This window comes from Hippocampus guttulatus, chromosome 1 (assembly GCF_054856545.1).
Source record: "Hippocampus guttulatus isolate MCC_2025c chromosome 1, RoL_Hgut_1.0, whole genome shotgun sequence".
NCBI classification, from domain to species: domain Eukaryota; kingdom Metazoa; phylum Chordata; class Actinopteri; order Syngnathiformes; family Syngnathidae; genus Hippocampus; species Hippocampus guttulatus.
This window is the reverse complement of record NC_141261.1, coordinates 11361868-11378122: the sequence shown is the minus strand read 5'-3', so window position 1 is coordinate 11378122 and position 16255 is coordinate 11361868. Positions and strand designations below refer to the sequence as shown.

At 41.9% G+C, this 16255-nt stretch overlaps 1 protein-coding gene across 16 annotated transcripts in view; it reads right to left on the bottom strand.

Moving 5' to 3' along the window:
• Positions 1–12885, bottom strand: part of LOC147210370 (neural cell adhesion molecule L1-like protein) — a 46848-nt gene extending 33963 nt beyond the window's left edge. For 11 of the 16 annotated variants that reach the window (XM_086109490.1, XM_086109517.1, XM_086109499.1 and 8 more), the window contains exons 1-10: positions 8477–9798; positions 8190–8383; positions 7959–8081; positions 4529–4699; positions 4175–4213; positions 3901–4006; positions 3630–3811; positions 3373–3507; positions 2840–2980; positions 961–1072 (exon numbers count right to left, since the gene is read on the bottom strand). In XM_086109490.1, coding sequence (XP_085965616.1) covers positions 961–1072; positions 2840–2980; positions 3373–3507; positions 3630–3811; positions 3901–4006; positions 4175–4213; positions 4529–4699; positions 7959–8081; positions 8190–8383; positions 8477–8856 — 1583 coding nt within the window. In that variant the 5' untranslated portion in view covers positions 8857–9798. Of the gene's footprint in view, positions 1–960; positions 1073–2839; positions 2981–3372; positions 3508–3629; positions 3812–3900; positions 4007–4174; positions 4214–4528; positions 4700–7958; positions 8082–8189; positions 8384–8476; positions 9805–11268; positions 11285–12630 lie in introns of those variants that run through there. The other 5 variants (XM_086109540.1, XM_086109564.1, XM_086109572.1 and 2 more) reach the window with 4 other exon arrangements.
• Positions 12886–16255: the final 3370 nt, after the last annotated feature.

Sequence of the window (16255 nt, the reverse complement as noted above, 5' to 3'; positions counted from 1 at the left end):
TCTACCTCCGGAGTTGGCGGAGTTGTTTAAAAGTGACACCGAGCATGAAGATTTCATTGGATTTCGTGATTTGGAATGACGTTAATGGTTTGGTAAATTTGTTAGCATGTTCTTTGTGCTATAGTTGTCTAAATAACTCTTAATATGTTACGTGAACATCCCAGGCACATTCACAGTTCGTTGTTTAAGCGTCATGTAACGTTAGTATATCGTACACTTATTCAGCCTGTTGTTCTCTCGTTTTTTTTTGTTTTTTTTTACTATAAATTGCCTTTCAAGATGACATGTATCTTTTTGGTGTTGGATTTTATCAAATAAATTTCCCCCAAAAATGCAATTTATACTCCAGTGCGACTTATATATGTTTTTTCCTTCTTAATTATGCATTTTTTGGCTGGTGCGATTTATAATCCGGAGCAACGTATAATCCGAAAAATACGGTACACAGTATGCAAATATCTATCGGGTGTCTCTTTACCGTAATAGTCTGAAGTCTTTTTTGGTTGCTGCACGTTTTAATTTAACGAAGCCTATTCCTCAAACTTTTATGAATCTCAATCGATGTCAGTAAAGTTTTTAAGTGGCCCATCCCCAGACACAAACTAGTAAGAACAAAGAGTGTATCGGTCGGGAGTAAGATCCCTTTTAAAGGAAATGAAGCAGAGCTTCAATGCTCATGAATAGAATCTAATTAGCCCCAATTTCGAGGATGGAAAGAGGATAATCTCATTAAACAGACAGAAGCCTGTGTGGCTTTAACACCTGAAGCTCCGTGGATTCAATAGTTGACTCACACGCTGCAGTTATACACTTTTTTTCTTTCACACTCACTGAAGTCTTTATTTATGACTAAGCCCCCCCCCCATCCCACCCCCCAAAAAACACCGCACGACGTGTCAGGTTTTTCCTACAGTACATAATTTCTGTGAAATTTCTCACCAACAGTCCCATGCTTCTTACCAAGAGATAGTGGGAGGTGGCGAGCCGAAAGCACTGCAGTTCATGGCCATGTCCTCGCCACGTATGACTGCGTACTCGTGAAGGTCCTCAGTCAGGATCAGAGGAGCCATATCTATAAGTGAATGGAAAAAAAAAACATATTAATGGCATATTGCTGCTAGATCAAAAGTGCATACAAAAGCACCATCATTTGTCATTTTATGTTAATTTGAGGACCTTCAGTCAGCTTGTGGCAGCTTCCCCTTTGTCTTTGTTTTTCCCAGACCTACAATATTGTGAATTCTGAAGCATTTTATGTTCTACCGGCACTCTAACACTTACATGCACAGTAAGTGACCATCCACACCAAGAGAGCATGACACATATAAATGAGAAACATACAGTCTGAATCTTTTCTTGTAAAAAGGGCATTGTTGTTTCAAAGATACAATGATATACAATTCCAAAAAGAGCGAAGGACATCTTCACAAAGTAAGCCTATTTAAAAAGTGGAAACATCCAATTAATGTGAATAGATTATGCCACAGAAATTAATATTTAAAAATAAAACAAGAATCACTCAAAGTACAAAAGCTATCAAAGCAAAGTGAAGGGCATCTCTGGAATAAAAAGGAATGCAATATTTTTTAGAGGCAATTTCAAATTGGACTAAAATTAGTGAGTCCTTGATGCAAAAGTGTAGAAAAAGTACATGAGTTTAAAAGGGGATAGGCCCCACATTGCGGGTGCGATGCCCTGAGGGGGCGCTTGTGACCCCAGGAAACCTGTTATTTTATTTATTTATTTATTTATTTTGCCATGTAGAGTACTGTGTAATTGCACATCCACAACAATAGGTGGCAGTGGCACTCTCATTCTCAGCGAGTGCTCAAGGAGTATTACCTTCTCTGCAACTACGGACTTAAAACAGTTGTATAGACAGATTCAGATACTGTCCATAGTCACGATGGGGAGTCGGCGGATGGAAGGGACAGATAATATTTTCTTCTTTCCTCATTGATACTGTACAACTGTTTTAAGTCCATCTTTGCAGAGGAGGTAATACTCCTAGAGCACTCGCTGACAATGAGAGTCAATGAGAGTGCCACTGTCCCCTACTGTGGAGGTTAAGACATACCCGACTCAACATGTCAATTAGTTATGACACGCCCGCTTGGCCATCACTGGCAGCAGATGTTCACATTACATTGCTTGTCCAATCAGTGCTGCGGGAAATTTAGTTCGCTCAGTTGTCAACGTGTGACGTGTCGTGATAGTATGTCATAAAGTTTTTTTAAAAACTTATATCTTGACATTTTATTGACTTTTTTTCTGTTTTTAATCAATTGGTTTTTTTTATGTCTTGAGTTTGTAAAATGTCATATTTTTGTTTTTCACTCATGAAGGGTTTGGTGCATGTGCATATTAACTGGTTGGGTTTGGAACCTCTAACAAGGTTAAGAACCACTGGTCGAGGATGTCGCGTACATTTGTATCCGTCTGTATAAATGCATTACTGCGCTTAATTTTTTTTCATAAGGACTTTGGTTTATTTATATCCTGTATGTGTCTAATATATCCATCCATCCATCCATTTTCCGAACCGCTTGATCCTCACTAGGGTCGCGGGGGGTGCTGGAGCCCATCCCAGCCATCTCCGGGCAGTAGGCGGGGGACACCCTGAATCAGTTGCCAGCCAATCGCAGGTGTCTAATATAATAAACATCTATATGTTGTCGACTTACACTCCCGGTATTTACATGTACAGTGTTATTTTTTTTCCATCACACGAGCAAGACACCAACTACAGCAACCAAATTCCACACATCTTTAACATACTTGATGAAGAAAAAATGTTTGTAATTTTGCTTTCGAGCTTTTTATTCCGCAGCCTACTCACTCATGACCATGATGTTAATGTTGCCCAGAACAACGCCATGTCTGTTGGCTGCTTCGCACTGGTATACGCCACTGTCATCTGGTGCGGCATTGTGGAGCACCAGTGTGTCATCAAGCACTCGTTTGTTATTCAAGGGGTTGTCTGAAAAAGAAATAGTAAATCATGTTTAAAAAAAAATCTTTCTGATAACCTCTCAACCGGTCTTAACTAGTGTCACTCTTTTTTTTTTAATTTTTTACATTACTTCACTTTTAATTTCCTTTTCCACACTAAACGAACTGCACGAGGGTGCAGTCATGTTGGAAAATAAAATAGGGACTCCTCCAAATGTGTTCCCCTAATTTGTTTTTGTTCCTGGGTTAACGTTTTCTGTCGATGCTGCGTCACACTTTTTGAATAGTCAAGCTTGTCTCTTGTGGTTTGAGGAATGAACAGTCAGTAGAGGTGCTTGCTTGTCATCTTGAACTCTGGTGTTTGACAACAATGGCTGATGTGCAAACAGATGCATGAAAGCATGACTTTCCATCACCCACCTTCAAAAATGTTTCCATCTTTTCTCCACAGTATGTCTGGTTGTGGTTTCCCGCTGACCGAGCACTTGATGTGCACATCAGAGCCAATCACAGTCAGCTGGCTGTGAGGCGGCTCTGTCAGCCACTTTGGAGGCTCTGGGAGATGTCGAGAAAAGACACATGTTTGTTTTGTGTTAAATCAACTGTCAACACGATGAGTTAAAACAAAAGCGCCCACGGTGTCCTTCTGGCATAATGAGCACCTGATGTTGACTAACCTTCTACTATTACATCAAAGTAGTGGACAGCCTGTCCAGCTGAGTTCTTGGCTAAGCACATGTATTTGCCCTCATCACTTTCCTCTATTGCAGCAATGGTCAACAGTTTTCCAAAGTTGTCAAGTTTAGCTCGAGCAGGAAGCTCGTCTCCCATCTTCATCCATTCTATCTTCGGAGTGGGACTGCAAGATGACCCATTGAGATGTTAGGAGCAGTCAGGACAGACATATGTGAGGCTAAATGTTCTCGGGAACGCAGTACTGTTCCTTACTTTCCCCCTGGTACACACTCAAGCTGAAGTTCGGCTCCTTTCAACAGCGCTTTCTCTGTCTGGACACCAGAGGGCAGTAGAAGACTGGGTGTGCTCACGGGAGGGCCTGCCACCACCACCACAGTACCCCCCTTACTTTAATGCATAATTTATATCAATGGTCATATCAGCAAAAGCTATTTACAACTCCCAGCTGAACTGTTTCATATTTTCAAAAGAAGCACTAATATTTTGCTGGGTCTGAGAAAAGAAGTGGGGCAGAGGGATCACTCACCGAGATCGCCGCCGTCAGCAAATTCATATTCTGGTGTCCCTGCAAAGAAAATGAAACATTGTAAGGAGGATATACAGTAGTTTTAGCAGCTATAGCAATTAAATACTCTGACAACACCGCATAGTCTAAAGACCATACTAGACAGGACATGCCCTGCATTCTGGTATGCATTTAATAAATATATACAGTATATGTAAACATGCAATTAAAATACCTACCCCACCAAAAAAGGAAAAAAAAAAAACCTCAAGATGTCTGATGTTCAAACACTTTGTCAGTGTGATTGTTTTTTTTTTTCTTTCAGAGATGTCTCGTATACCACAGTCGTATTTGATTGAACGCCAATACACCTACATGGCTTGACCTCAACTGCCATAGCAGGCTTCTGGACGATTGTGCGTATGCGGAGAAAGTCAGCAAAGCAGCAGTAATCCTGACGACTGTCTTTCTGTAAGGCATGAGAGAAGTACAGGCTGCCATCAGTGCCCACGGAAACCCTCTCATCCTGCTCAATGTGCTGCAGACCTGCAAAAAGAGTGCACAGTTCTCTTAGCGACATGGCACTGGAACCAAAAACAAAGCTATACAAAATATAATCAACAATAATATTTTCACAGTTTCATTCTCCGTCTGAAAGAATGGCTTGAAAGTGATAAAGTACGTAAACGACGTTTATAAAAACACAATGTTCAGGACGAATGTTTTTCTTTTTAAGCGATGACTCAGATTTATTTGACAACAATCAAGGGAATGAGGGAGAAAATAAATATAGATAGATAGATAGATAGATACAGACAGACAGACAGATAGACAGATAGATAGATAGAATTTATTTTGGGGTGTGATTACACATCACACATGCCAATTGCTTTTTCATCCATCCGTCCATCCATTTTCTAATCCGCTTATCCTCACAAGGGTTGCAGGGGGTGCTGGAGCCTATCCCAGCTGTCTTCAGGCAGTAGACGGGGGACACCCTGAATCGGTTGCCAGCCAATTAGGCAAGGCACACATAGACGAACAACCATTTGCGCTCACAATCAAAACGAGGGACAAGTTCAAGTGTTCCATGAGCCTGCCATGCATGTTTTTGCAATGTTGGAATAAACCGGAGTATCCAGAGAAAACCCACATAGGCACGGGGAAAACACGCAAACTCCACACAGGAAAGCCGGAGCCAAAATCGAACCCTGCACCTTTGCACTGTGAGGCCAACGTGCTAACCGGTCGACCACTGTGCCGCTCCTTACTGCTTTTTCTCAAAATCAAATTTGGAACATATTTTGTCTGCATATGTTGACTGTTTAAATGAATTGTATGTAAATGACAGCTTTTGACCTTCAACTCAGAGGGACCTTCAACCCCATTGGAGGGGCTAAGCTTAAAACCAACATTAAGTTTTGGTCTCATTCAGGCTGATGGTATCCATAGACTTGAATCAATAGTCACTTGCCCGTATGATCTAGCGATCGCACAGGACAGGTATCCCCAGTTTCCTCACCTGTTATCAGGACTAAGAACCTGAAAATGTTTCAGATGAGAAATGGACTGTCTCTCAGATCAAGCTCGAACTAGTCCTACACTGGACCCACAAGAACTCATTTGCTGCTAAGCACTTTCAGATATTAGTTGGTAAAACCAATGTCAATAAATCCCCTAACAACCTGTATGAATCACAATAAAATGCAACTCTACCAACAACAAATATATTCGATTAACAGTTTTATTTGCTTGTACAATATAGTCTCATATAATTGACTTCATTGGAAAGTGTACTTGAATGGAACCAGTGAACTCCGATTGCAAGTGCGCTGGTTTGCGCAGCCCTATTATTTATGTCTCGGGTCACTGGAGCTTCATTTACAGTCTCATTTAAAGCATAGCCTTAAGTCATTGCTTAAGTCAATTCACAAAGCAAACACATAAAACACTTTGAGCGCAGAGTTATGTTCCATGGCACTTGGGAGAACTGAGCATCTATTCTTACGCAGTTAGGTCGTATATAAAAGAAAAGCCCAGCGAGCACTTCTTTTGAGCTCTGACTTTCTGTCATCTGTTTGAGGGCGTCTGGAGAGGCAGACGCTTAGCTCACTACTCTTAGGGAAAAACAGAGGTCACCTTTTGCTCAACAAATCACTATGTTTTGGCAGAGGTTGTAAAATGGGCACAATGTGAGGTAAACTCAAGTGTGGATCTTTCTTTCATTGTGTGTGTGTGTGTGTGTTCTTTCAGAGTTTCTGGGTGAATACTTATTATTTAAAGTAATATGACCCACAGAGCTTGGTGCTAATTCCCCGTTAGCATGCCAATGGGATTTAATATTGATTTAAGCATTAACTCTACCGATGTTTTTAAAATGAAACGTGTCTAGTATTTAAATATATGATGTTTGAAATTGTTTTTGTTGTGAGTTTAAATGTACATGTAAGTCCAATTGGAGTGTCATTAAACAGTTTAAGGAACACTCAGGGATGGTAGAATCACATACAATATCACACACTTGCCGCACAAGCAACATGTGCATTCAGGTGAGTTTCGTTACATCGGTAACTTGCGCGTATCACGCTATTCTGCACATTTACCATTTTTTATCTTTGATTATAATATTTTTCTAGAAAGTCAAAATTCCCCATTAAAATTTGATCAATTTTCCAGCTGTACTGAAGTCAAAACTACTGAACAACACCGATCCATTTTGGTCAATTGTATGCTTCCAACTTTGCATGAAAAGTTTGGGGAAGGCCCTGGTCACTGCACACAACAAGTTCTATTAAGGCATGCTTGAATGACTTTGGGGTGGATGACCCCTAAAAACCACAACAGAGATGGTGAGCAGTCCGGCTCCTGTTCTCCAGTCAAACATCCTACAGACAAACTCAAGCATCTTGTAAAAAGTCTTCCCAGAAGACTATAAACTGTTATAGCCGCAAATAAGACATCAACCTCAATTTCACTTTCTAGATGGTTCATGGTCAGGTTTAATTCCCACTGCATTTGTCATTTTGTTGGAGGCTTATCCAAACAAAGTTCACAATTCAAGCATCAGGTTGGGCACTTTCTGAATCAACTACCTTCGACTGTCTTGGTTTCAGATATTGAGACAGAGGCGGTAATCCAATCCAATGAAAATTTTTCCCCAGCAGCTACTAAATATGAGGTGACGATCCCTAATTATGACAATGACACTTTTTGCCTGGTTTGATAACAGTTGTTTTACGTGTGTGTGTGCGTGTGTCTGTTTGTCACGTCTTTGTCATCATCATATAAAGTGGAGCCTCAACCCAAATGTGTTTTGCATGTACAAACCAGCGATAATACAACCATCACTTCATTCTTCCTGACATCCTTATACAAGAGCCATATCAAATATTTTACTCACACCTAGACAGTGATGTTCCATTTTGACTGAAACTATCAAAGAAACAAATAATCGGCTTATCTGTGTGGTTGTAGCATTCAGTTGGTTTACAACTGTAACGTATTGTGCTGAGAGCAGCAATATTTTTCACTCTGGTGTAACCATTTGACTGATTCATGCGGCCCCCACTCAAACCCCCGGCGAAAACTCCACCAGCCACCGCCTTTGAGTCACCAAAATCTACACCATTACCAACACAATAATTTACAAGAATAAATACTTCCTTGGCAGCGTCAATCAAAACTGGACAATACTAACCTTTGTAAAGACAGAATATTTGATTTAGATCATCATTGGGTTGTGTAAAAGGTCAGTCATCCTGTTGTGGCTGCTCAGTGTAAATGACCGACACAATTGTGAGCTTACCAATGGACATCCAGTGGATCTTTCTTGGGGGAACGCCTTCCGGGGGGTCACATTGCAGAACAAAAGGTTCTCCCTCCTCAACAACAATTGGTTCAATATACTCCTTTGGAAATTTTGGCATACCTACACAAAAGGGAGAGGAAATTAATACGAAAACAAAAACTTTATCATGACAGGCAGTTGTCTGCAATTGGGAATAACAGTTAACCTTTGACAGTAATTGGTACTTACTAGGTACTATCAGTTCAATTATCTCCGTCATGGCGGTTCCCAGCTTGTTGGAAGCGTAGCATCGATATTTACCCTGAAATCGAGCGAGGCTTTTGTTTTGAAGCACAAATGTACCATCTGTGGCAAGTTGGTCACTTCTGATTGTTGCAGGATGGGGAGGGATAAAGTCGAGGTCATCTTTCGTCCATCTGTATCTACAAAGGGCATCGGGGTGATTGGAAAGTTATACAGTTGTTATTTTATTTTATTATTTTTTTAAATATAAGCATAAAAATATTGTCACTTACTGTGGGGGAGGGTTTCCCCTTGCTTCACACCTGATAGTCACGGTGTTGTCAAAAGGAAGGGCAATTATGGGCCCTGTCGTGTGATATACAATAGTAGGAAGCTGCTCCACTGTCAATAGAGGACAGAAACACGCCATGTAAACACAGGTAATATGAACCAAAAACAACTTTACTATCGATGCACAATCTAATGATCGTACCAACATGACAAAACTTAAAAGGTGGCGCCGGCACGAGCGGCTGCCTCGGTGACGCGCTCCCTTTGTTTGTGTCAATTCAATGCTAGTGTAGCCTATACAACTAGAGACAAATTCTTTGTGTGTTCTACATACTTGGCCAATAAAAATGATTCTGATTCTGATAAATGTAATCAAATACATCTCCAAAGATGCTGATTATAAATGTAATTAAATAATAGCAGATGGCGACAGAGGCGGCCCGGTGATCGACTGGTTAGCACGTCGGCTTCACAGTGCAGATAGATACAGGGTTCGATTCCGGTTCTGGCCTTCCTGGGTGTGATTTGCATGTTCTCCGCGGGCCTGCGTGGGTTTTCTCCGGGTACGCCGGTTTCCTCCCACATTCCAAAAAAATGCAGATTAATGGAACACTTTAAATTGTCCCGAGGTGTGAGTGTGAGCGCGTATGGTTGTTCATCTCTGTGTGGCCTGCAATTGGCTGGCAACCGGTTCAGGGTGTCCCCCGCCTACTGACAGAAGACAGCTGGGATAGGCTCCAGCACCCCCCACGACCCTTGTGAGGATAAAGCGGATCAGAAAATGAGAAAAATACCAATACAGTCTTTGGCGAGCAATGATTTGGTCAGGCAAATTTGAAATTGGTCCTTTAAAAAACAAAAACAAAACAATAATATAGAGTTTCTAATAAAGGGTGATTAAAATTACACAATTGAGCGATGACCACACCCTGGTAAGATTAGATTGACATGAGAGCACATTGTAACATCAAGAAGTGACTGTAATGAATAAATAAATGGAATATCATCGAACACATTTGAGAATTTAGGCTGCAAATGTAGGTCGGCCGTTCAGTCCACCAGGGAGGGACTCGTTGGACCTTATGGCTCACCAAGGACGTATCTAATGAGTTTCTGATACTGATGGCAAGCTGATCTCTAATGACTCGCTTTACCTTCAGGAGGGATATTGAGGCTTGTGGCCTCGGTGCTCAGAATCAGCAGCAGGACAAGCTGGAGGCTCCCTGCCAACCTCATCACCCTCCGCTGGTCAGTGGACACAGAGGAGTTGCGGAATAGGTGTCGGGGAAGATCAATTGGCAATCCTTGGACTTTCTAAGGCACAGCAGACCTGCAGGGCGGCATTTAAAAATATGGTCACGGTAAGTCTAGTTCATTTAGAGGGGGAAAAAAATAAGTATGGTAATGGAATCGCAAGTGTCCGCAAATGCAGAATTGAGTGACCCTCCCAGATGAACAGTTGCTTCTCTGCAAATGGACAAGGTGGCAGTGTTTAAAATCTGATCTATAAATAGCAACGTATGCAAAATGGCTGTCTGCCAGGGAAAACAAAAGAAAAACATAGATAAGACTTAAATGCCATAAAAATTTTAATCAAGTCACACTACTTCTCTGGGCTTTTTACTGAGAAATCGTATTAAAGACCTATTCTGGTTTCTTTAGACAGTTGCTTTTTTTTTTCAAATAATCTTTCCCTCAGGGAAATAATGATGTGCTTTATTTATGTGTGTTTGGAGAAATTAAAAATGGATTAGCTGCAAGGAGTCTATGCTGTACTTGGTTTCAGAAAAGAGGACAAACTGAACAAAAGCACAAATCAGCAAGAGACAAATATGAGATTTCAATGAATGACTTGAAAAGAAATTCTCAGAAAGCGCATGCTTTCCGACACTTCGAGGTCAACGAATATCTGTCCCTGCTAATACCACAAAAAAGGAAAACCGAGCGGTAAGTCCAAACCAAAATACATTTGAAGACTGTCAACCGCATGGCAGAGCCACTTTAGCCAGTCGAAAGAACTTTTTTCCAAATGTCAAACAATACAGCACAGTCCTAAACCAAGGCCAACCTTCTGTGTCTCGTTCGATTGAAAATAATCAGAAGATGCTGGGCAACGGGGTAGTATCTATAAAATGTGTATATGCTGCCACACACAGCAAATATTACAATGCAGCTCCATCTGCTGGACATGGTTGTTCCAAAATTCCACAGAAACTAGGTTAGTCGTTTTCACGTAATCCTAAGTACTTCAATAGCACCATTCAAATTGAAGCCCCTTTTCACACTTGGTCAAGAGAATGGTGAATTTAAGAAAAGGGGGTATGCCTTAGGTCACCACAGTTACTCCTGAATGTCACATTTTAAAGTTCCATCCATCCATTTTATCCCGGGTCGGGTCACAGGGTCAGCAGCTTTAGCAGGGAAGCCCAGACTTTCCTCTCCTCAGCCACTTCCTCCAGCTCTTCCCGGGGAATCCCGAGGTGTTCCCAGGTCAGCTGGGAGACATCGTCTCTCCAGCGTGTCCTGGGTCATCCCCGGGGCCTCCTGCCGGTGGGACATGAACACCTCACCAGGGAGGCGTCCAGGAGGCATTCTAATCAGATGCCCGAGCCACCTCATCTGGCTCCTCTCGACGTGGAGGAGAAACGGCTCGACTCTGTGCCCCTCCCGGATGACCGAGCTTCTCTAAGGGAGAGCCCGGACACCCTGCGGAGAAAACTCATTTCGGACGCTTGTATCCGGGATCTCGTACTTAAACATTTTAAAGTTAGCCAAACAAAATACATTAATTCACCTGTGGAGAAAAGTTTGGAACAAGGGGATCTGGATTTTGGACCACACTTCATTGATGTGTCAGGCCTAATTGAGAGCATTTTCCCTCAGGCCTCTCTCCTCTTGTAGCCATGGCCTTAATGAATGCAAAACAACTGTCGTGAACACAAGCCAGTGAGCATCACATGTACCTTATTGTTATGATGTTGTTGAAAAACGGAGCAGAGCACTTGTCTGCCGCAGATGACCCTATTTTTTGTTTTTTTTACCCCCAGCAGCCTGTCTGGTGCCATGGCATGCTAACAGTAAACCCAACTGGCACAAAGGCTGAGCCGCTGTCTGCTACGTCCAAGTATCAGACTATAAATTGGCTTAAGCCCACCGGCGTTTCACGGCTTAGTTCTCACAGCATCTGAGACTGCGGCGGCATCCTTGGCAGTGCCAAATGGTTTCGCCCTGCAGCTAATCCCGCTATCAGAAGAATGAAGGCTGGGATGTCTGACAATGACCGAGTGCAACTTGCAAAGCTGCGAGTGAGCATGTTTTACCCCTTCTTAGCGATGCGGGCTAATGTGGTAATTGGTGTTGACTCGATTCAAGATTAAGCTACTTGAATTTAGAATCAATTAAACAAATTGAGAAAGTATTAAAAACTAAACAGACCTTGCCTGATTATCTTCCGTTGGATTAAGTGGTAAAGCTGGCTAGATGTTTATTCCGGCATGGTAAACACGCATTTTCTCACTGTAATAAAATGGTAAACTGATTTCATTCTTAGTCTTTCACGATTGTAAAATTCAGGGTGACACACACACACCCACATGCAGCTCTTCGTGCCAGGAGAGCCAACAGGGTGAGAACAGAAAGGCCCTCAGTCGGAGGCAGGAGCATGAGAGGTGTGGCCTTCCCTTTACATGTGCGTCAATCCCAACCACACGACATCAACCTGAAGCCGGCACATAACGTCCATGTGAACATATCCGTAAATTGCACTCATAAAGAACAAGAATTACTCGTGATTAAACGTGACGATCTGTCAACCTGCAACTTCAATGAGAACAAAAGCAATCTTCAATGTTGCTCTAAAGTGAAAACTAAGCATTTCCTTCAGCGACATCAAGCACCTGAACACATGGCAGACGATGGCCTTAAAGTCTTAGGGATTGTGCTCCCTAAGCCAACTGCATGAAAAGTAGTTGTGGCTGCTCCGCGACACAACTTATCCCTGTTAACGCACAATGTGACTCAAAAACGATCACGTCAATATGAGCCACTTGTTACATCCGCCTCCTGTGACTCACAAAGTTTCCTTGGGCAAAACAGTTTGAAATGGAAATAAACCACAAAATGTTGTGTGCAAACAGACTTTTGAAGAAGTACTTACTAATTCTTGTGTCATTCTACATCCTCAAGTGCACAGGGAACAGCTCGAATTCCAGAGACAGCACCATGAGGGGGAGCGTTCCAACTCGTCTCGTTGAACGAACACCTCTGACATGTCGGTCCTGCTCCAGCTCAGGCCTGCCCCCTTGAACACGCCCCTCCACTCAAGTGCCCGAAAGGGGTGACAGGAGAGTCGCTCGAGTGACATATGTCGCCAAAGCCTCCGCTTGGCATAAGAGGCTCTCTAAGCCTGTGACAATGGCTGGGACAAAGCCTGCACTGCGGGGGGCTTGTCGGGAGCATGAAAGAGGAAGTACAAGCATGTTTCTTTCTTTTCCTTTTTTTTTTTTTTGATTGGGATCCCTCCATCACGCCTTGCGCAAACTATGCACGCCCATTTACACCGTGCTCATGATTTCAATGCGATGTGTCTGAGGCTCCGTTGAAAGAAGCAGGGAGTCATCTTCTTTTTGAAGATCGGAGCTTTTGTCAAAGTGTCTTTGCCTTGACTTGCTCCAGGCTACTCGTACAGTAACTGGAGGAATGGGAGCACATGCTTGAAAAAGAAATGTTTTCCTGTCTTGCTTTCTGTTGTTTGTCCTTCTAATTTTCTTTTTCGGGCCTTAAAGCACCAAAACTTCTCTCCCAAAGTTGGACCCAAAACTTGAATACTATGATAGCATTCAGTCGTGAAAACACCAGACGGAATACTGTAATTTCCGGATTTTAGAGCGCACTGAATGATAAGCGGCGTCCACTACATTTTTCAAGGCAAAACCATTTTGTACACACACAAGCTGCACCTGCCTATAAGCCGCAGGTGTCCATATTGTAACGTGAGATATTTGCAAAGAAAGACAGTACACAGAAAGAGGTTTCAACCTTTTATAACTTAACCTGAACTTTTCTTTCCAAAGAGTGCCTCATAACGCGGCAGCACGGCGGCAGTAAAACAGCACTCACACAGCTAGTTTAAAAAAAATTAATAAAAAATTTAAAAAAACACTGTTCCCGGTCGAGTAATGCTTTGTTTTAAACTTAAAAAAAAATCCTCGGTTGCCGTATCACTCGGTCAACCATTCCTTCATTAGGCTTTCCTATATTAGTCATCTACTTTAGATGCTTGAGAGACAAAGTGTCAATTAAAACTGAGAATTATATTCTTTTAATGGGAAGAATCACCCCCCCCCCCCCGTCAACCCCCATACAGCTGTATTGGATGTGTAAAAATTTGCTCTAATGACACAGAAGACATACTCCCTCGACATCAGTTCAGAAAGAATCAAACGTGATCCGCACTTCATGTTTTGCTTTTTCAGCGGCCATTTCGCAACACTTTTTGCAAAAGAAGGGCCACAGACAAATATAACATTCCAACGTAAAGTGATGTGATTCATCTTCAAAGCGGTTAGGCTCCTGTGTCATTCCAATACGTTTTTGTCCAGCCTCTCTTGGATGTCATGGTGATCCGTTCATAAATATGACACCAGCATGGGACAATCCTCTTGCAGCAATCAATGAGCTGAACGATTTATAGTCACTATCATCTTTTAAAAATATTTTAATAGCACCCCCGTCAGGATTGGAGGGGTCTAGCAAAATACCAAAACAAAGAAAACTTCACCGCGCTTTGTGCCAGAAAGTAAAATCAAATCAAATAGGGCCCCTCAATGTTAAAACGCTACTTAAAATTGAAGGACAAAGTCATTTGGTGAGTTTTTTACTTCATACCTGACTTAAGTGTCATGTGTTGATGAACAGACTAGGATGACACTTCCTGTTTGGCAACCGGCTGATCATGACTTGTGTCTTGAAGCAAAACAGGCAATTATGTAGTATACCTTCTAGCATACCAAGTCAGTGCTTGACTTCAGTGTAAATCGTTCAATCAAGCATTATTGTGCATGCAAAAGCAATCGGTGGTGTGTGAGAGCATTGTAGTGCAACAAAATTATTGCCAAGTGGCACACGAGCGAGTGTGCACATATACTGTAGGTGTAATTTATGTCAGCTCAGTATACAGCCAGACATGAGGGAAGCTTCCAGGCACACCAAGATTTTGTTTGAACTGAGAGAGATCAGGTTGAAAGCCTCTGAAATATGTCAATGCTCGCAAACAAGTCTTCTCTGCAACCATATGAGGGAAGAGACTGTCAAACTTCAGCAACTTCCATGTTCTAATCGACAGCACTTGTCATCAGTAGGGATGCAGATGAAGTGGGGCCTTTCCCAGCAGATGGATTTCTCTTCCAATTTTACACAGGGTCCTGCTCCAGGAACATTTATAAGTCGAATTATGACTGTAAAGACATGAATCCAGGCATATTCCACAGCGCTTGTGATCATTAGGTTCCTGGGTGAGCTGGAGCCTATCCCAGCTGATTTTGGACAAAAGGCGGGGGCCGGCCGTGGACTGGTTTCCACAGAGCATGCAGACAAATAGGCATTCAAACTCATTTCCAACCATAGACATTGCAAGAGTGTTTCACACTGTGCAATATTTTCTTTTTGTAATCCTGCTCGCCCTTGAGTGTTTGCACTGCGTGGTACCTCAGTAACCTGCAACACCTGAAGAGTGGAATGCCTCCATCCTGTCCACAATGTACTGTGCATACAAAACTACGACTACTACTACTACTACTACAGAAACCTTCCTTTATTAAATGATCATTTTAAAAATGTGTTCTTATGTAGAATGCCCCCCCACCCGCTTTCTTTATCTATATTAGTATTCATCTTTCCTTGAAAATAATCCAAAATTAAAATCCATATTGTGCAAGTTTGTCTAGGTCAAACATAAAAAACAAAAACAAAAAAAATGAAAAAGAAACCTGAAAAAAAGTAAAGACATATTTTAAATCAGTGTAAAAAAACTTATTTTCCACACTAAAAGACGCACAAAAATCAATATTCTAATTTCTTGGATGGAGTATTTTAAATGTTCTGTGAAGCGCTTTGTTACAGCTGCAGCGGTTGTGAAGGCTCTATATAAATAAAGCCATAATGTATTGTATTTAGCGTAGCTCCATCTAATGGATGCATAATGCAACTACAGCCACTACTGTAGCTTCTATTCCATCCACCTTATAATGTGGTGCGCTATGAAAACTGTTGTAAACTAGGCCAGTCATTGAAGGTGCGCCTTATAGTGTGCAATATACGGTACATTTAGGAACACGTGAAAAAAAATTCTGTTGACCAGTGTAAGTATAATCTCCAGCAGCAACCCGATTTAGGAGCTTGAGCTTGATTTATAGCAGTAACTCTTCGTCTTGTCGCAAACTTTGATACATATTTAAGGATTTGATGTCATAGCGAGCCAATTGTTAAGAACAGCAGTAATTCGAAATCTGACCATACTGCTCTGTGATGACGGTCAAAACAAATTGCTATCGAGATCTATTGTATTTGGAACAATCTGACTAAATTGTCGCCACCAGAACACTTTCATTAACTGTCGCTCTCGGCGATGCTGCCAGTAAAACGTTTCATACTAGTGTGATCCAATGTTGAAAAGTCAGTTAAAAACAATAAAATGTGCTATCGCCGTCATACAAGCAGAACTAATAGGTCGCAGTCTACATCTTCACGCAAAAGCTCGTTCTTGTCAAACATCACCAAACAGC